Here is a 19694-nt window from a genome sequence, read left to right on the forward strand (position 1 = left end):
TTGGGCTGTTGTAACAAAAAATACCAGAGACTAGATAGCTTAAACAACAGAAATTTATTTCTCACAGTTCTGGAGTCTCTGAAGTCCAAAATCAAAATGCTAACAGATCTGGTGTCTGGTGAGGACTCTCATCCAGGTTTGCAGACGGCCACCTTCTCCCTATATCCTCCACATGGTAGAGAGAGCAGTCGTTCTCATTTCTCTTATAAAGGCACTAATGCCTCACACTCACCACTAATTACTTTCAAAAGCACACCTCCAAATACTATCACAATGGAGATTAGGATTCAACATACAAATTGGGGGTGAGGACACACATATTCAAGTCTATAGCAGACACCAAGCTTCCTACTTCATGGGACCAGCTACAAAACATGGAGTATGGAATAAGAGAGAGAGTTCTTTTTTTCCACCAAGCAACCCAGACTACATGTCAAATGTAAAAGAAACTTCCAACAGACATTAAATATCACTTCTAAATTAAGAAGCACATCATTTACATAGACACTTGAAGGATTTTCTGCTCCACAATTACAGTTTGCCTTAACTGACATTTTAAAACAACTTTGATTGGGTCATTAACATCAAAGAATCCCAGCCTGCTACAGGCTTCCTAGGTTACCTTTATTCTGTTTCAGATTAGAAAAGAATCATACTAATGTATAGTTATTTACTATCAAGCCAAAAATAGCCAGGAATCAAGAGAGGTATAAAAAAGGGTTGTGGTGCAATCTGAAAATTTTAAAAGTTCCCAGTTTCAGATCAGGACTGCATTTTCTACTGTTTGTTCAACAGCTGAAAGTCCTGCTATTATTTTTATAGAATCCTTTCATGAAACATGTCACAATTCCACCAGTCTACCCAGTTATATCCTTGGTTGAAGCCAATCATTCTTGTGCACTGCTTCCCTCAGTAACAGAAAACCTGACGTCCATGTGGTCACTTCTTCAGTAAGACGCCATGCCATTATTCTGTCTACTGAAGCACTCTTGAGAAACAGATGCCACTCATGTTTGAATCTCTACCTGTCCCTCATGCCAGACTGAATTTCTCTGAACGCAGACAGGGCTATAAGTTACCTTTGTATCCCACACAAAGGGGAATAGGGCTGTGAATAGGGCTGCAGGTGCAGCTCAGCTATAAAAAGTGTTTTGTCTAGTATGTGCAAGGCCCTGGGTTCAATCCCCAGCACTGCAAATAATGACAATGATGATGATGATGACGATGATGATAATGATGATGGTGGTGGTGAATTGAATTATCCATGGGTTTCAACACTTCTTAATTTAAAAGTTTCATTTTGTTTAGTCCTAATGACTAGAAGGGACAAATTTTCAGATCAACAGCTTTTATCTGATGCTTGTCAGGGAATCTGGGTGTTTTCTAAACTATGCCTGAATCAAAGACAAGATATTGAAGTAAAACACTAGTGATTTATTTTTTCTCCTTTAAATGCAGAAAGTAACCATTACCTGAAAATGTTCTTAAGGGGTTTCTGAATGAACTTTAACTATCATAGGTAGAGAATGGTAGATGTTAGAATAGCAAATCCAACCAAACAAGCAGTATCTTTGCTCCCTTCAAGAACACTATTTGAGGCTAGGCATGGTGGCACATGCCTATAATACCAGCTATTGGAGAGGCGAGGCAGGAAGATCCAAGTTCAAGGCCAGTATTTAGCAACTTAGTGAGACCCTTAGCAACTTAGCAAGACTCTTTTTTTAGTTGTTAATGAACCTTTATTTATTTATATGTGGTGCCAAGAATCAAACCCAGTGCCTCACACATGCTAGGCAGGCACTCTACCACTGAGCTACAACTCTAGCCCTAGCAAAAATTTGTTTTACAAATTTTTAAAAAAGAACTGGGGGTGTATGTAGCTCAGTGGTCAAAGCACCCGTGTTCAATCCCCAGTACAAAAACAAAACAAAAAAAACAGTTTGGCTTCTAAATTCTAAAGAAAAGAGAAGCCCTCTCTCAAAAACCAAAGGTAGTGTGATAGGACTAGGGAACCTGTGGTACCACTTGAAGATGACAGATTACCAAATGAAATAGCGGGCATCTTACATGGCCCCACTATACAGGTTTCACCCAAAACACAGAGTTATAAACGGTCCCATATCACAGAGTTTAGATTAAATAAGTCAGTGTGCTATTCTCTTGTTAATCTGTCATTTGTTATAGGAGCCTCAATCACAAACCTAAGTATTTTTTCTCCCTTGCTCATTTCTGCTTATCTCCTCTCACTTTGTACAGCACCTATAGCCGCAGAACCTCGTTGCTGGAGGCAATGCTGCTGAGTGCCAATGTCTAGCACTGACCTTAACAGAGGCTAGATCTGCATGGAACTAGGACCTATTCCAAAAAAAAAAAAAAAGTGCAAAGTAAGAAATAAAGTAGCAAAAGTGATCATTAAGATTGGTGCTAAGCCAGGCACAGTGGCACATGCCTGTCATCCCAGCAGCTCAGGAGGCTGAGGCAGGAGAATTGCAAGTTCAAAACCAGCCTCAGCAAAAGTGAGGCACTAAACCACTAAGTGAAACCCTGTCTCTAAATAAAATACAAAATAGGGCTGGGGATGAGGCTCAGTGGTCAAGCACCCCTGAGTTCAATCCCCATTATTCCCCCCCCCAAAAAAAAGATTGGCACTAGATGGCTTATGAAGAAAAAATTTTAAAAATCTCTTCAGCTTCAATCCAAACTATACTTCAATCCAAATGAAGTATAGGCTGAGGCTGACAGCAAGTGGATGACAACACAGTCACTAAAACAGTATCACCATCCAACCAACTGCATCATCAGGGAAAGCCATCCCCACTAGGTCTCCTAGGTCTGGGTCCACCATCTTGAAACACTATGTGGCCAGGCACACATCTGGGTAAACTATTTACTCACTTTGCCCAAATAGCCTTCCTTGACTCTCCAGCTTGTCACAGGACCCCATTTTATACTCTTACAAGCCCTTTTGTTCTTGTTCTTTGACACCCTCAGCTCCCTGAACATACCACAATTATAATTATGTACTTATTTCTCTATAGATTTAAAACCTGCCTGCCCCAAGAGACAGGCAAGTGTAAGAGGTAAGAGACTCCCCCCTATATCCTGTACCTGACACCATGCCTGGCTCATGCTGAGGGCTTAAGACAGATTTGTTGAATGAATGATTCATAATGACTTCCTAGGAGCTCTCGTCCTTCAGTTGCTCTGGTATTCTAAGCAGCCATGCCACGACTGTTCTGTGCTTCGCTAGAATCAAAGTTCAAGGAGAGTGTCCAAAAGAGAAAAACCTCATGTACCAACAACAGAGAGGCTAGCTTATTGTTTTGTAAGTGCTCTCTGTTCTGGTCCTATTTACATACACCACTGGTCCAAAGCAAAAGCACTTTGTTATAAGTGACTTTAGAAGTCCTAATCATTAAAATTGAAAACTTCCATTTAAGTCAGACTACCCCTTTGTGATATTAAAAGTATCCCCCTCTGTGTTTCTATCCCTCTCTCTATGAGACCTATTCCAGCTTTTAACCTGGGCTTTTCATTCGGAACCCCTTATGATCTTTGAGCTGTAATTTTCACAAATGGGGCCTGAAGCTCTTTTTTATTTACCACAATTGTTCATTTCATTTCTGCATGTATTTGGTAGATGAATTTCCTGTAACGTCTTACAAAATAATGCTGTAACATCTTGTAGTATTAAAAAAAAATTGAAAGGCCAACAAAAAAAACCTACCAAAAAAGAAAATAATAGAGCAGTTAAAATATTTAAATTACTATTAGAAAGTTAAAATGTAAAAACAGGAAGTATACTAGATGAGAATGTTTGTATCAGGGCCAGGACCAAAGGAAGTGAGAAATGTGCAGGACTGTTTTTATATTTTTAAATTTTTCAATTATTTTAAAATTTGATATTTTGTTCACTGTGGATTTTTTTTCCTGCAGTGCTGAGTATCAAATCCAAGGCCTTGGACATGCTGGGCAAGTACTCTATGGCTAGCCCTAATTTTTTAAATTGATTTTGATTTTAAAAAAATATTGCATGAAAATATTAGTGATTGTTCCTCAAAAGTTAAACAGAAATACCATATAACACAGCGATTCCTGGTATAAACCCCCAAGAATTAAAAAACAACCAGGCACAGTGGCTCAGGCCTATAATCCCAGTGGCTTGGGAGGCTAATGCAGGAGAATCTTGAGTTCAAAGCCAGCCTCAGCGACTTAGCGAGGCCCTAAGCAACTCAGTGAGACCCTGTCTCTAAATCTAAATAACATATAAAAAAAGGACTGGGGATGTGACTCAGAGTGCCCTTTAGTTCAACCCCTGGTACAAAAAAAAAAAGGTGTTCCAAAATGTATATGCAAGTGAATGTTCATAGCAGCATTATTCACAATAGCCCAAAGGTGGAAACAACCCAAATGTCCATCAACAAATGAATCAATAAATTGTGGTAGAAATATACAGTGGAATTTTATTCAGCCATAAAAAGGAATGAAGTTCTGCTACATGCTACAACATGGACAAGCCTCACCAACATTACAATATATGAAAGAAATCAGACACAATAGGTCACAAAAGGTCACACGCTATATGATTCCACATGTATGAAATATATTGATAGGAAATATAGGATAGGAAAATTTATACAAATCAAAGAGAGATTTGTGATTGCCAGCAGATACAAAGAGGGGGGATGAGGAGGAGCTGCTCACGGGTACAGGGATTTATTAAGGATTATTGACAATGTTTGGAGCTAGATAAAGGTGGTGGTTGCACATCGGTGCATGCTACTGTATCATTCACTTTTAAATGGTTAATTCTATGTTATGTGAATTTTACCTCAATTTAAAAATTTGTATATATTACTGATCTTGATTCCTGAGTTTTTTGGATATTGTGTCTAAGGTGAGACCTTTACTTGCCACTCCAAGTCTTCAACCTGCTAAATTTCACTTTTAACTGGAAATAAGCAGGGTGAGAAATTGAAATAATCTTCACCCACACATGAACCTGAGGCTGAGTTCCAGGTAACAAAACAAATCATTTTTTACTCAAAATTAATTACGGCATGTGCCCTGCCACATAACACCAGGAAGGCCCAATTACCTGGATCCCTGCTCACCACCTTGACATCATGATGCACTGGACAAAACACAGACACACTTTCTCCCCCATTATTGTTGCTAGGGAAAGTTTAATTAACTATGGAAATTTGTGAATACCAAAGGCCACCTATGGAAGGAGAAGAAAACTACCCCTTTGGTTCTGGTTCATGGAAGTAAGCATTGCCAAATTCCCTTTGAGCCTTTATATCCCATATTTGGAGAACAAAGCGATTCTTTATGAGTGTGGTGATTTCTTCAGATAATTCCTTCATCTTCACTACAACTACTTCAGAGGCTTAAAAAAAAAACACAAGTATTAGCCACATCAAAATAAAATAATACATGTCCTTAAAATACCTCTAGATAGTCTTTACACCATTTTAACTTGCTCCTAAAAGCCAACACATCTGAAGCAAACCTAAATGGATACAGTTTAGCTTCCTCCCCCCAGTGAACATTCATAGTCTGCCCCTCATACAAATATGAAGGGAGCTCACACTAGAACAATAAACTCGTGACAAGTTTTCCAAAAGCTGTTGTCCCTACTAAAGAGAAGCTTATCCAATTTGAGGCCAGCCATAAACCCTAGGGTACTCCCAAACCATGTCCACCTTTGAATATAAATTTAATAATGCATAACAGAGCCACAGGGAAAATAAGCTGCCCTTGGACACCAAACCTATCTCTGGCACTTCCCTACAAAGAAATAAAATCCTATTTTATTTTATACAAATCCAAGAAAATCTGCTTTGGGAGGAGTGGCCTTGACTAGGAGTCAGCAAAATGATTTTTGTAAATAAAGTTTTATTAGCACACAGCCATGTGCATTTATTTCTGTATTGCCTGTGGCTGGATTCCTACTTCAGTGGCAGAATTGAGTAGTTGTAACAGAGACTATAAGATCCATAAATCCTAAGAGACTTACTATCTGGACTGGCCTTACAGGAAAAAAAAAACTGTCAAGTCTAAATCTAGACCATTTACAACTCTATGCCCTCCATCCTTCAGGTACCCATTTATAGGTGTACCTGTAAATTGTTGACCTCAGATGCATTCCATTTGGATTGAGTCTATCCTACTAACTGTACCAGTCAAATAGGAGCATCCCAAGGGAGAAGGATCCTGAGACGCAAGTCCTGTAACACTCCCATAAGCTTATAAGACAAAAACGCTCAAAGATTCCATCTTACCCTTTTAGGCAGTCCCCGTTATTCCAAGTCATGTATTAGCTTCAGCTGATTTCCAACTCGGCTATCCTTGGCTCTGAAAAGCTGTCATCGCTGGCATCGCTGTATCTATCACTAGATCAAAAGAGGAATTTAACAAGGCATAAAACACAAACAAACAAACAAACAAAAACCTGGGCAATGATTCAATTTTCCATTCCAAACATGTTCCATAATTAACCTCTACTCAGAGAAAGTATTAGGAAATATTCTATTATCACGTTCTAGTCACTACAGAAAGAGGTTAGTCCAACCACAAGTAACAGCTGACTTCTTTGGTCAGAGAAATTGATAGGGTGCTTTGAAAATTGGAAGTTACTTCTTCAGAAAATTTAGAAAAGCATTTCAATTTAAGTTGAAATCTATAATTTTCTGAAGACACTGATCACTTGTATATTTCAACAAAAGCCTTGATTTCCCACCTGCCAACCTTACCTATTGTTTGCTGTCTACTGGAGGTGTTCTATTAGTAAATTGATTTAAATAAAAGCCTGAGTTGATGCACCCTTTTATTCTCTGTGAATCTACTCTTGTCCAACTAAGGGCTAAATAAAGCTCAGTGCATCTGAGTTTGAGCCACATTTAGACCTATTCCAACTGACCACAATTTTCTCAAGTGCACAAAATATTACATGGCTATTTAGAGCTCTTTCACTTTTTGCCCTTCTGATGACAACTGTTTCTTTAGGCAATGAAGGGAGTCCAGGACACACTACTCCAGAATACAGCACCTCAGCAGAGTGACAATATTAAGCCATAGGATGCTGAGAGACAGTATGTGCTAGAAGGTCTCTTGGACCTTCCCCTGCCCTCTGGCCCTGAAGCAGATAATAAGAACCTCAGTTGAGAGGTACTCTCCCTAAACCCCAATGGAAAGGAGTATTCTTCTCTCAGAAAACACTGAGACACAGAGAAAAATAATCTGAATAAAATGACCTTGCTAAGTTTCCCCTGGTTCATTACCATGACACTATACTCATTGCTCTATTCTATTTCTCCATGACTCACCACTCTTCATTACCTGCTATAGAAAACACTAGGGTTGCTGAGCATGGTGGTGCATGCCTGTAATCTCAGTGGCTGGGGAGGCTGAGGCAGGAGGATGGCAAGTTCAAAGCCAACCTCATCAACTTAGGAAGGCCCTAAACAACTCAGCGAGACCCTGTCTCTAAATAAAATATAAAAAAGGGCTGGGGATGTGGCTCAGTGGTCGAGTGCCCCTGGGTTCAATCCCCAGTACCAAAAGAGAAAAAAAAAAAAACACTAGTGTTTATCTGTTTGTTTGGGTCTTCATTTCCTTATAAAGACTCCATGTCACATAAAACACAAATAAATGTGTGTGCTTTTCTGTTGTTGATCTATCTTTTGTTATAGGGGCCTCAGCCAGAAACTAAGATGGTTAGAGGAAAAGATGGTTTTTCCTCCTCACTGGCCACGTGAAAGGATTAGAGAACAGTAAACACAGCTGTGTGTCCCTGATTCTGTTAGTCAGCTGCAGGTTGGCTTTTGCCTCTGTTTAAGAACTATGGCTCCTCCCTAGATACAGAATTCTGCTTGCCTCTGTGCTTGAGATAACAGCAGCTCCTCATTACATGGGAACCTGTCATCTATGGTCAGCACATTCCACAGGGAGCTTGAACTTGGTGGTCATTAGGACTAGACATGCATGTTGGCTCAAGACCCAGGGAACACCAGCAGTGCACCAGAGTGCTAATGCACTCTCTAAACTCACCTTGAAATCTTATCCACTTCAGATCATATTTTCACAGTGATTTATATGTCAGCAGCATGAAAGTTTTCCGTTCCAACAATCATTCTCATTAATCCAAGGTTTTGAGTCACATATAGCCTTCAGAATAGGACCGATTATTGACACCTGTCACCATGCTGGGTTCCCTTAGAAATACATCTTCACCATCAGTTACCTTTGCAATTGAACTTTTGCTCTGAGCCATGGGCTCTGTTTGGGTTTCCTTTTGCTTGGTTTAAAAAATAAATCAGCACATCGATGAACTCCACTAGAGTTCTACTGATCTGTGGAGACACACTGCCAGGAAGCGTTCCATGCGTGACCCATCCCTAACCTTGGCCAAGCTTTTGCTGACTAGTAACAATGTCTGAATTTCATAACAGGTGAAATCACCACCACCACCTGCCTTTTTCTTAAATGAAACAGTTGGAGAAACTCTGTGCTGAAGGGCTAGAAAACAAAGAGTTTATTCTCTACCTATTGAGTGAATATCAATAAATAGATAAACCAAATCATAAAAGACCATATATCTTTTCTGGTTTGCATTCTCACTGTCCTCCCTGACTTTTGGGCAAACAGCAGAGGTACAGGGGCGCTATAGCAGGGAGAGGAGATAAAGATTAAGAACAGATAAAAAAAAAAAAACCAGGGTTGGTGGCACACACCTGTAATCCTAGCTACCCTGGAGGCTGAGGCAGAAAGATCTCAAATTCAAGGCCAGCCTGAGAAACTTAGTGAGACCTTATCTCAAAATAAAAAGTAAAAAGTGCTGGGGATGTGGAGCTCAGTGGTAAAGAACCCCTGGGTTCAATCCCCAGTACCAAAAAGAAAAAGAAATTGTTGGCAGAAAAAACAAGATATGTTAAATAAGCATATAAAAAATATATCCTTAAATTCACTAAAGTAGAAAATGGCACCTAGTTAGACTTTAGTTCAGGAAAAATCATTTCTGTCACACAGAAATAATCATTTAAAAGGGAAAAAAGAGATTAAAAAATAAATATTCTTTAAAAACCTGGTCAAAAATTGGATATAACCTCTCCCTACTCAAATGCTCAATCCTTGCTGGTTCCATGCTTCATTTTGTTGTCAGAGAATTAGCAAAGGGAGGGAATTCAGAAGTTGTACTCAACTCCCTATAGGAGAAGAAATGAAAGTCAAGGGTGTTCAAGTGACCTACCTAGCACACAACTTGTTTGAGATGGGGCTAGAATTTCCATCATACTAACCCAGGCCACAAGTTCATCTCTAAGTTGGGCTGCAATGGGGCAGTCAAGCCCACCAGGGCATGTCACCTGACACTACAAGGACCAAGGGACCTCCATTTCCTCAGGTATCACATGGTACACACACTTCCTTCCCTATTTCTAAGCCCTGAAAGGAGTAGGGTGGGCTCACATTTTTCCTCTCATATTCCCCCTCACATATTAATAGTGTTTATTTATTTACATAAATAAATATTATATATTAACCATGTATCTTTGGACAAGGTCACTTGACTCCTGAGACCCAAGAAAACGTGGCAATAATAACAACTTCACCACAATGTTATGAGGGCCAAAACAGAATATACATAAACTTGCTCTGAAAGTTACATAAAAATGTTGTTACTATTTATGAGGATTACATATTCATACTGATATCTCCTGCAAAACTCGTAAAATATAAAGAATCAGTTGAAAACTGTTAAGTGCATGGTTTTCAGAATTGTTTCTGGTACCAAGTGTAATTCTCTATCCACATTAGCCAGTGGACTTATGTGGGTCTGTTTCGAATCTACTGGCTCTCGATTCTATCCAAAGGGTAGAACTCTGCTAATACATCGAAATGGCCCAAATTGATATGACAAAATGAGGCTTAGCTTGAGTTTGTGCATCTGCAATGCTAATGACTGGGTTCACCAATTTTCTTTTGTATAGGTTGAGAGATAAGCCATGACACTCAGAACTACTGTTCTGTAGCTCAATGGCAGAGCATTTGCCTGGCATGCATGAGGCACACAGAACAAACTTAAAAGAAGTCATAAGCTAGATTTATCTGGGCGAATTTTCACTTAATTTAATATATATCAGCTCCATCTTAAAACTAACCCATCTTTTTGAGTAATCTCCATACACACACAGAGAGAGAGCTTCTCAATGGGAAGAATTATCAGATATTAGATTTAAATTCTATGAAGTACCACCAAGTACAGACACATTCAGTGTGCCTTGTTACCTTTGAGAAGGGGAAGGTTTTAAACCTGAACTGTTTAATATGGTAGCTACAAGCCACAGTGGCTATCCAAATTTAGATCAAATAATATTAAAAATTCCATTCCTCATTTGCACTATTCAATTGCTCGATAGCCAGGTGTGGCTAGTGATGGCAATATTTAATAATGCCGATTATTAAGCATTTCCATCATTCCAGAAAGTTTTAATGGATAGTGCTGATTTACAAAGAAATGAATAATGAGTTTTTAAAAAACAAACTACAATCAACATGCAATGGTCCTCAGTGTTTTTAAAGGTCTGGATACCTATAGTTAATTAAAAATCACAGCAAATATCTCTCATGCATACATGTGCCCTCCCCAAATAGTAGAAACTCTTCTTTCAAGAAAGTATCTCACAGGACCATTTCTTCAAGACAAAATGAAAATCAGCAGCAGCGACTCATGGGAATTCCTATCCTCATGACACTAGCCTGACTTTAAAAACTTGATTACAATGGTCTCCATGTGGTTGAGAGACAAAAGGCTTGTCATAGTCAAGCGTATCTGTCCTGGCTCCTAATAAATTCCCATTATAAGAAAACATATTCCAAGGCTCCAGAGAAAGGGTATAGTAATGCCTCATATAACCCACCTTTTGTGCAACCTCAAGGCAACCATTAAATCACTTCTTCATTAACGGAAGGAGGTGGTTCGAATTTAAAATATTTTAATGGCATAGTTAGGATTCCCAGCATGCATGAGTTCCTACAATACTTTCTATCAGAATCCATTTCATGTGAAAAAGCATGTCTTAAAACACGTTGCCATGCACACAGTTTTCCCCAAAGCATTGTTACTGCTATACTTACTTCCTTCTCAAAGGGCCCCTGGAAGCCATAAAATATAAGAGCAATGGAATAAAAACTTAGTATGCTTTGAATGAGTTTTGCATTTCATAGTAAACAGTAGAATCGACCCAGGCAGGGCATTAAAAGCACAGAATCCTGTATTACTTTGAACTCCACTCTGGCTGGCCCCACATTATCAACACTAGAGTTAATCAACATCAATAGAGAACGTCTTTTTTAGCCCGTATATAACCCCTAAGGTAAGGTGCACTCAAATGTGATTTCTTTAATAATAATTTATCAGAAAAAAAGGATCTCCAGGCATGGAGTTGAAGTTCGTCCCAGAGCAGGGGAACAGATTTAAAATGTTTAAAACAGCTGCTCAAAAGATAGCAAAAAAAGGACTGGGGTTGTGGCTCAGTGGTAGAGTGCTCACCTAGCATGTGTAAGGCACTGGGTTCTATCCTCAGCACCACATAAAAAAATAAAGATATTGTTTCCACCCAAAACTAAAAAATAAATATTAAAAAAAAGATAGAAAAAAAAGAACTTGCTTCTTTTTTGCTAATTTTCAATTCCTTTATGCTTGAAATACAAAAAGGGGAGAAACTAGTATTTTGATAATGGTTCATAAAGCACCATCTCAACTATTCCTCATAGCAGCCCTAAGAGTGAAGAGTGGTAACTTGGACAAAATTTCCCAGTGATACAGCCAGAAGCCAAATGCATAGTACTTGCTCTATGTGTTGATACTGTCCCCACAGAAAATATTTGCACCATATATTGTAATAACAACCCCAGGCAACATCAACCTTGCAGCCCAAAAAAGTAAAAAAGCAAAAGGATTCCAAGTCTGAAATGGTGGTGGACAATGAATATCAATTCATGCAGGGGAAAACAGCATCTTACTCTGACTCATCCCAAATGGAGTAAGCATGCCTCAGAGGGAGAAATGACCACTCTGCCAAAAACAGAGGGCTACTCTTACCTCCATGCCCCACCTTAACCATTCCTGTGGGCTGGCATACTGATAGGATATAGACTGGTCTTCCCAGCTCACTAAGCAGTTCAGAAATACATATCAAAAGCCAAGAGGCAAAGACATTAAAACCCTCTGGGGAGTTCAGAGGACTACAAGCTGTTTCACATGGATTTATCCTATATGCCCAGGGAAGACATTGAGGGTGGGTTTTAAGCTCCAAAATAATGTGGGAAGATCATTCTGAGGGCAGAAGAGGGATTAGGAGGAGGAAAGCACAAGACCAGGTAGGAGGCTATGCAGTAGGCAAGCAATGAAGGAAATTGGAATTAAGGTAAAAGAATAATAATAGCATCATCATTCCTATTTAAGTTCCTACCATAGACTAGCTAAATTGTTTTCTTACAATTACATGAGACAGTCTCCCTCCACTATATCAGCAAGACCACCCTTTTATACATGGGACAAATTATACTTAGACACGAGAGGAGAGACATCACCAAAGAATTAGAAGCTTTATTTAATGGACCACAATTTCCCATAGATTCATTCATTCTAAAAATGGTCTAACCAGGTACAGTGGCACACACCTGTAATCCCAGCAGCTCAGAAGGCTGAGGCAGGAAGATTGCATATTCAAAGCCAGCCTCAGCAACTTAGTGAGACCCCTGTCTTTAAAAAAAAAAAAAATGGAATGGGGATGTAGCTCAGTGGTTGAGTGCTGCTGGGTTCAATCCCTGGTACCCCCCACCAAAAAAAAAAAAAAGGTTTAATGCCGTAATTAATAAGTTACACTTGTAAGACTGGAGTTGTGGCTCAGTGCCTAGCATGTGCGAGGCACTAGATTCAATCCTCAGCACCACATAAAAATAAATAAATAAAGGTATTATGTCTCAGTACAATTAAAGTTATACTTGTACAAAGAAGACAGCATAGCAGGCCTGAGGCAGCCATCTTTAGAAAGGCCAACAGGGTTGGTTCTTGGCTGGTGTCTGTACATGTGCCTTTCAGAATGTATGCTCCATTACTAACTGATTAAAATCCTTTTGCTGGGCCCAGGTTGTTTGTACAAACAATTTGATTTATAGTGAACACAGTTGTCCTTCTAGGAGTCTGGAATTTGGGGGGTTGCTAAGCAGAGAACCTCTACGTGATCAGTCCTCAACAAAATCCCTAAAGACAGACAGACTTCTCTGGACAGAAATATCATGCACATGTTGCATTCACTGCTAGGAGGTGAGCTCCGTGTGACTTATCACAGAAGGGAGAAAGCACTGCAAACCTGCAAATGGATGTTTCCAGACTCCACTTCCATCTTTTCCCTTACTGAGCCTGCTGTATATATTTACTGTGTCACTGTAATAAATATTAGCTGTGAGTTCAACTATATTCTGATTCCTTGAGAATCATCACTGTGCAAGTGGTCTTGGGAGACCCTAAAAACCAGACTCTCAGTTTGATTTTGCATATACTTTTGAGTAGCTCACAAAAAAAAAAAATACTACCCTAAAAATTTCATGTCCTTGAGACCAGACATGAGCCCTTGAGCCCAGACCACTACCCATCTAAAACCAAGTAGAACTGGTCTTCATAACTGCTGTCTTTTTGGAGATAATGGAATGGTTGACAAGTTAAATCACCAGCTCTAAATACCCCCAAAATATTCTTACTACAACCTCCCTTGTGCTCAAAGATAAATATCTTCCACTAAACAGAATGCAGAGGTTACAGCTCAGGTATTCTTACTGAAAGCCAAGGATTTTTACACTCTGTATCTTAGAGATATCAGCTGTCCATGTGCCATACAGTTGAATATCATCAGAGCCAATTTCTGGAAAAGGAAGTCATTATTCTAGCATTTGTTCTAGGGTCAATTAGAAGCAGTAATCTTATCTGAAAGAAATTCAGCTCCAACTCAGCTCACATTAGAGTCTGGCCATCAAAGCAGTTATTTGCTTTTCAAAGTGCACTAATCCCATGGAGCTGGGCAGAGAGGAGCTGAAGTCATCCTGGTATCTGTCTCTGGATTAATTCACAGTCACCATTCTTAGTTGGGAATCCCCTGCAATGTGTCAAGACCAGACTAGACAACATCCATCCTTTCCTGACACCTGTATTTACTACTTTAACGGGTAATAAACAATCCCTTGTGCTAGGGAGCCAGGGAGACAAAGATAAATAAGATGCCAGTTGCCTCTAAGGAATGAGCCAGTTTGTAGCCGATTCGTAGGAATTCTCTTACAACCAAGGAAGTCTGCAATCAGCTGGAATTCTGATTCTCCAAGACATATTGCATCCTGCTCAGGAGTCACTAGCAAGCAGAAACTGCCAAGAAGCTTCCATTGAAGACGGCGAACCTCCAAGAAGGAATTGGCAGGACACACAGCACATAGGTGGGCAACCCACACACACCAGACAACATCCATATATTAGTTAATGCTTGCAAACAATTAGATGGTTATTAGTGAAAAATTTCTCCCAGCCATCTACTTCGCTCCACTATCACCCCCGCCCCTTTCAAGTGTGAGAACCTGAAATAATAGAGATGATTGGCTGTGAAGGGTCACGGCACACACATGACACCGAACCACCCTGGAATTTTCAATCTGCTGTATCAGCTGTATATCCTGACAACCCAGGAAGGTCTTCTTCATATGAAATCTCTCATGCAGAACCACAGCATATGAGCTAAAGAGTGTAGAGCCACTTGGCTGAAGCAGGGAAGTGCCCAGGGTGCCTTCACCCCACGCCCAGACTTCAGCTCTGTGGGCAAAGTTTGAAAGAATGCAAGTAGCAATAGTTAATTCAGTAAGGTGCACAGCATGCAAAATATATAAACCATTCCCATATAAATACACAGCTAAAGGAAATACTAGAGAGCTGTGAGCTTCTCCCAGCAAGCAATGGCATTAATAAGCAGGCTTTTGTGACACAATCTCACACATACACCCATGCATAGAGCCAGGCAGCCCTCAAGAGTTGTTGTCTAGGAAGAGGGCTGGCAATGGCAATCTTCTAAACAGCACAGAGGATTGTTGTGGTAATGACCTTTCCTAATCTCTGATATTCTGAGTTCCTTCCACTTTTAAATTTTTGGCATACTTTATTCTTGGATAAAAAGAAATAAAGAGAGAAATTATCCCCAAAGTGATATTTAAATATAATGAAGTTCTCATGAAAATCCCTCAGGAGTTTTTACTTGAACCTGATCTAACAATCATTGTACAGTTCATCTGGAAGAATAGCAAAATACATTTTTAAAAACTGAACAACATGAATAGAGTACATGAGGTCTTCCTTTACAGTAATGCTCTGACAGTGAAAAGAATAGTGAAGGTTCAGGTATGAAAGATAAAATCATCAATTGAACAAATCTCTGCAATGAAACCAAATTGCCCAACTTACAATTCATAGGGAGCTGAGGGGGAGCCAGATCCCTACCTTAAATGCTGTGCTAAAAATAAAGTCCATATAGATTATAGATTTAAACCAAAAAATCAAAACCATAATAGTGCAAGATGAAGATATCCTGGTTATTATTTAAATAGTCTTTGCATAGTAAAAGACTTTAGGCATGATCCTAAAGGTAGAATCCAGAAAAGTAAAAAATTTGACTACATAATTTTTTATAAAATAGCTAGGCATGGTGGCACATGCTTGTAATCCCAGTGACTTGGGGGGGGGGGTGAGGCAGGAGGATTCCAAATTGGAGGCCAGCCTCAGCAACTTATCAAGATGCTGTCTCAAAATTAAAAAAAAATAAAAAAGGGTTGGGGATGTAGCTCAATGGTATAGCACCTCTGGGTTCAATCCCCAGTACAAAAAAAAACAAAATTTTACATAAATTTTTACAAAACATACATAAACCAGGTGCAGTGGTGTACGCTTATAATCTCAGTGTCTCAGGAGGCTCACAAGTTTAAAGGCAACCTCAGCAACTTAGCAAGGCTCTAAACAGCTTAGTGAGACCCTATCTTAAAAATTAAAATTAAAAAAAAGGGCTGTGGATGTGGCTCAGTGGTTAAGCATTCCTGGGTTCATTCCCCGGTTCCACCAAAAAAAAAAAAAAAAAAAAACACCATAGAGACTACATAAAGTCCTTATCCAAAATGCCTTAGGAAGGATGAAAACTTCCATTAACAAGCCAGAAGAAAAACAAAATCATTCTGAAAAAAATTTGCATACAATCTAACAAAGGATTAATTTTCCTTATAACTAAAGAAGTTACCAGTCAGTATGAAAAAGAATACAAAAGGGAAAAGGGAGCAAAAGAACAGAAAATCTTTTCATAAAACAAAGAGCCAAGAGAACTATGATATTCATATATAATTATTAATCAAAGATCAACAAAAGAAAGTCATTTTTTACTTTTCAAAATGAAAAAAAAATTATATGAAACAATACCCAGTGTCATCATGATCTGGAGAACTAGCACATTATTGCTGTAAACATGATTAAATTATTTTGGAGAGAGAAAATTGTTAAGGGTGAAGAACTGATCCTTTAAAAAAATGCTATAATAATATTCGATTTTAGAAACATAAGATGCTAATAAATGCACATCTCGGGTCATTGCTAGGAGTAGTGAGCTGGTTACCTGGAGGACAGTTTGCATCCCTGTTGCAGGTAGGTATTCAGGTTCCCAGTTGCTGCAAGTAAGAGCCCCAAGTATGGAGGGGAAGGCTTCATCGGCCTAGAAGAAAACTCAGGATGGAATTGGACACCGACAAAATAAGGATGATCTGAAATGAGAGCAATCAGGATGTGATTGAAGCAGACAAATATAAGAACTGCTTGAAAGGTCTTCATATCCTTGAATAAGAAAACTCATTAAATGCTAAGATGATTTTTTAACTTGTCATCACAGTTACTTTCATGATCCGTTTCTGGAGTAGAATTCTAAATATAAAGCATATCTCACTTAATTCAGGATTTTATCTGTAGAAGGTGTTAGCAAAACTAAGAGATAGTTTGTGAGTGCTATGATGAATTGTACATTCCCAAAGTCAGCCTGCTTCTAGAAGGCCCTTTGCAGACTTGTGTTGGCTCTGTTTCCATGGTATCCCTCAGACTGCAGGCTAACCCAGGATCATTCTTTTTCTGAGATGGCTTCAGGCCATTTCCTGTAAAGTCTTCTCTGTCCCTGAGGGAAGGGTCCCCAGGGATAAACAAACACAATGCTGACCCAGTGGTCTGCCCCTGGGAAACAACAAGGACAACTGCTTTTCTAGTCACAGCTTTGTTGGGTATTAATCATAACACCATAAAATGGAATTGGTACTCATATTTCAGTCTATGCCAACTTGTCTGAGTGATGAAAAGATAGGCTTTCAACATGTTCACAGTAGCTATATCTCAAGGTGGCAAGAGTTCAAGCTCTTTTCTTCTTCCTTATATGTTTCTATATTGGGTGAACCTTCATGATGAGCATGTGTTACATTATCATGAAGAAAAATTAAGCTATTTTCATATCAAAGGTTATAAGAACCCCCTATATGAGGAATTCAAATTCTCCCTCAGGTAATAGAAACATTAAAGTAGCTTTTCCCAGATATCCAGAATCTTGTTTTAAAATAAAAAGAATTAAAAGGGTGACACTTCCAAATCTGGGTAGAAATTCCATATTCCTCACCACCACCACCAATCACAACTCTATAAAGCTATGTGTACTCCTAGATCATGGAGCACATAGACTGAAAATGTCTCTCTAATCCTATCATTATCATAGTATAGAGCATGGTTATTAGGCTGTATTTCCAAATTTCAAAAATAATTGCTATATGTATCAAGCTGAATATAATTAAATAAAATGCTTTATGGGGGAAATAAAATAACTTCAAAGCTTTCAATAAGATGTTTTATCAAGTGGTCTAAAAATCTGGTATAGAATCAAAATCACAAATTCCTGTCACCCCTAGAGACCCAAAGGTACTGTATAGCAATAAGGAAATGATGAATGAACAAAAAATTTCTACTTCCTAAGGTTATCATTTAGCCTACAAAATGGTAGTTTCTAGTAACATGTGGCTATTTGAACTCACTAGAATTAATCAAGCACATTTCAAGTGCTCTGTAGCCACATATGGCTAGTAGCCACCATACTAAACAGGGCAGAATAGTTCTATCATAGCAGCTCTGATCTCAGAAAAATCCAGTGCAGAAATCCTCTGTATGTAAGAAGAAGCCTCCTTGAATTAGAAGGATACTTAGGTATGAACGTTTTGTCTGGTAAATAGTACATTCCTTGTCCCAGGAATTCATCCCTTTGAGAAAAGAGAAATCATCCACACTTAGAGAAGAAATTAAGCAATGTAGCTTTAAATTTAAGTCAGGGTAAATCTTATAGCATAGTCTTGGAAAGAAAGCAGACAGTAATTGTGTTTTTGTGGTGCTAACAGATAGAAGCTGAGAAATGGATCATGTCAAAGCCAGGGATAGAATATCTGAATGAATGAATCATTGTTCTGAATCACTCTATCCAAAAAATTCTCTACACCAGTATGAGGAAAGACTTAAAAGTTTTAAATTTTGATGATCCTCTATCAGTCAGATAAAGTAGCTTTAAAATAATGTTCTCAGGGGCTGCAAGGTGGAGGGTAGCTTAGTGGTAGAGCACTTGCCTAGCATGAGCAAGGCCCTGGGCTCCATCCCCAGCACGGAAAATCACTACTTTGGCTTTAAGCCAAATTCTTTTGTGGGGGTGGTGGTAGTGCTTGGGCCAGAACTCAGGGGCACTTGACCACTGAGCCACATCCCCAGCCCTATTTTGTATTTTATTTAGAGACAGGGTCTCAATGAATTGCTTAGTGTCTCACTTTTTGCTGAGGCTGCCTTTAAACTCATGATCCTCCTGTCTCAGCCTCCCAAGCCACTAGGATTACAGGTGTTCGCCACTGCACCCGGCCAAATTCTGACATTGTAAGAATCTCAAGCTTTGTTGTTGTTCTTCGAACCCTTTCAGGACAGTGGAGATCCCTGAATGTGCTTCATCTGGGGAATCTTCCTTCATAAAATAAATTTCCTTGCAGTCGGTTTTTAAAAATCGTAAGGTTTTACAGTGGCTCTCATTTTCTTTCTAACCTGCGTGAAATTTGAAAGCATTGATGGGAATCTAAATCTTCATGATGAAAGAGGACTCTCATTATTTGCAGACAATAATGGGAACCCGGTGAATTAAAAGAGAATGAGTACTTGAGCAAAGTAAACAAAGAGTAATTTAAGAAATTCTCCGCCCTCTCACATGCTAGAAGGACTTAAGAGGCTTCCACACCAAACAGTGATCCATGCTGTAATTCTAAATGATGGGCATTTTTAATCAGAAAGATCCCTAGAATATATCCTTACTATTCTAACTTGAAACTCTGGGCAGAGCTGAGCACGGTGGCAGCACACCTATAATCCCAGTTTGGGAGGCTGAGACAGGAAGATCACAAGTTCAAAGGCAACTTCAGCAACTTAGTAAGGCCCTAAGCAACTTAGTGAGACCCTGTCTCAAAATTTTTTTTTTCTGTTATTTATTTATTTATTTATTTTATTGGTTGTTCACAACATTACAAAGCTCTTGACATATCATATTTCATACATTAGATTGAAGTGG

The 19694-nt window shown here is 39.0% G+C and overlaps 1 protein-coding gene across 6 annotated transcripts in view; it reads right to left on the minus strand.

The window, feature by feature from the left end:
- Positions 1–4449: 4449 nt before the first annotated feature.
- CTPS2 (CTP synthase 2) overlaps positions 4450–19694 on the minus strand; it is a 104093-nt gene continuing 88848 nt past the window's right edge. For 4 of the 6 annotated variants that reach the window (XM_081277062.1, XM_081277061.1, XM_081277060.1 and 1 more), the window contains 4 exons: positions 16695–16839; positions 11140–11157; positions 6288–6398; positions 4450–5392 (listed from right to left, as the gene is read on the minus strand). In XM_081277062.1, the coding sequence (XP_081133188.1) occupies positions 6329–6398; positions 11140–11157; positions 16695–16839 (233 nt within the window). In that variant the 3' untranslated portion in view covers positions 4450–5392; positions 6288–6328. The remainder of the gene's footprint in view (positions 5393–6287; positions 6399–11139; positions 11158–16694; positions 16840–19694) is intronic. The other 2 variants (XM_081277063.1, XM_081277065.1) reach the window with 1 other exon arrangement.

Source organism: Spermophilus citellus (assembly GCF_964194105.1).
Source record: "Spermophilus citellus genome assembly, chromosome: X".
Classification (NCBI taxonomy): Eukaryota; Metazoa; Chordata; class Mammalia; order Rodentia; family Sciuridae; genus Spermophilus; species Spermophilus citellus.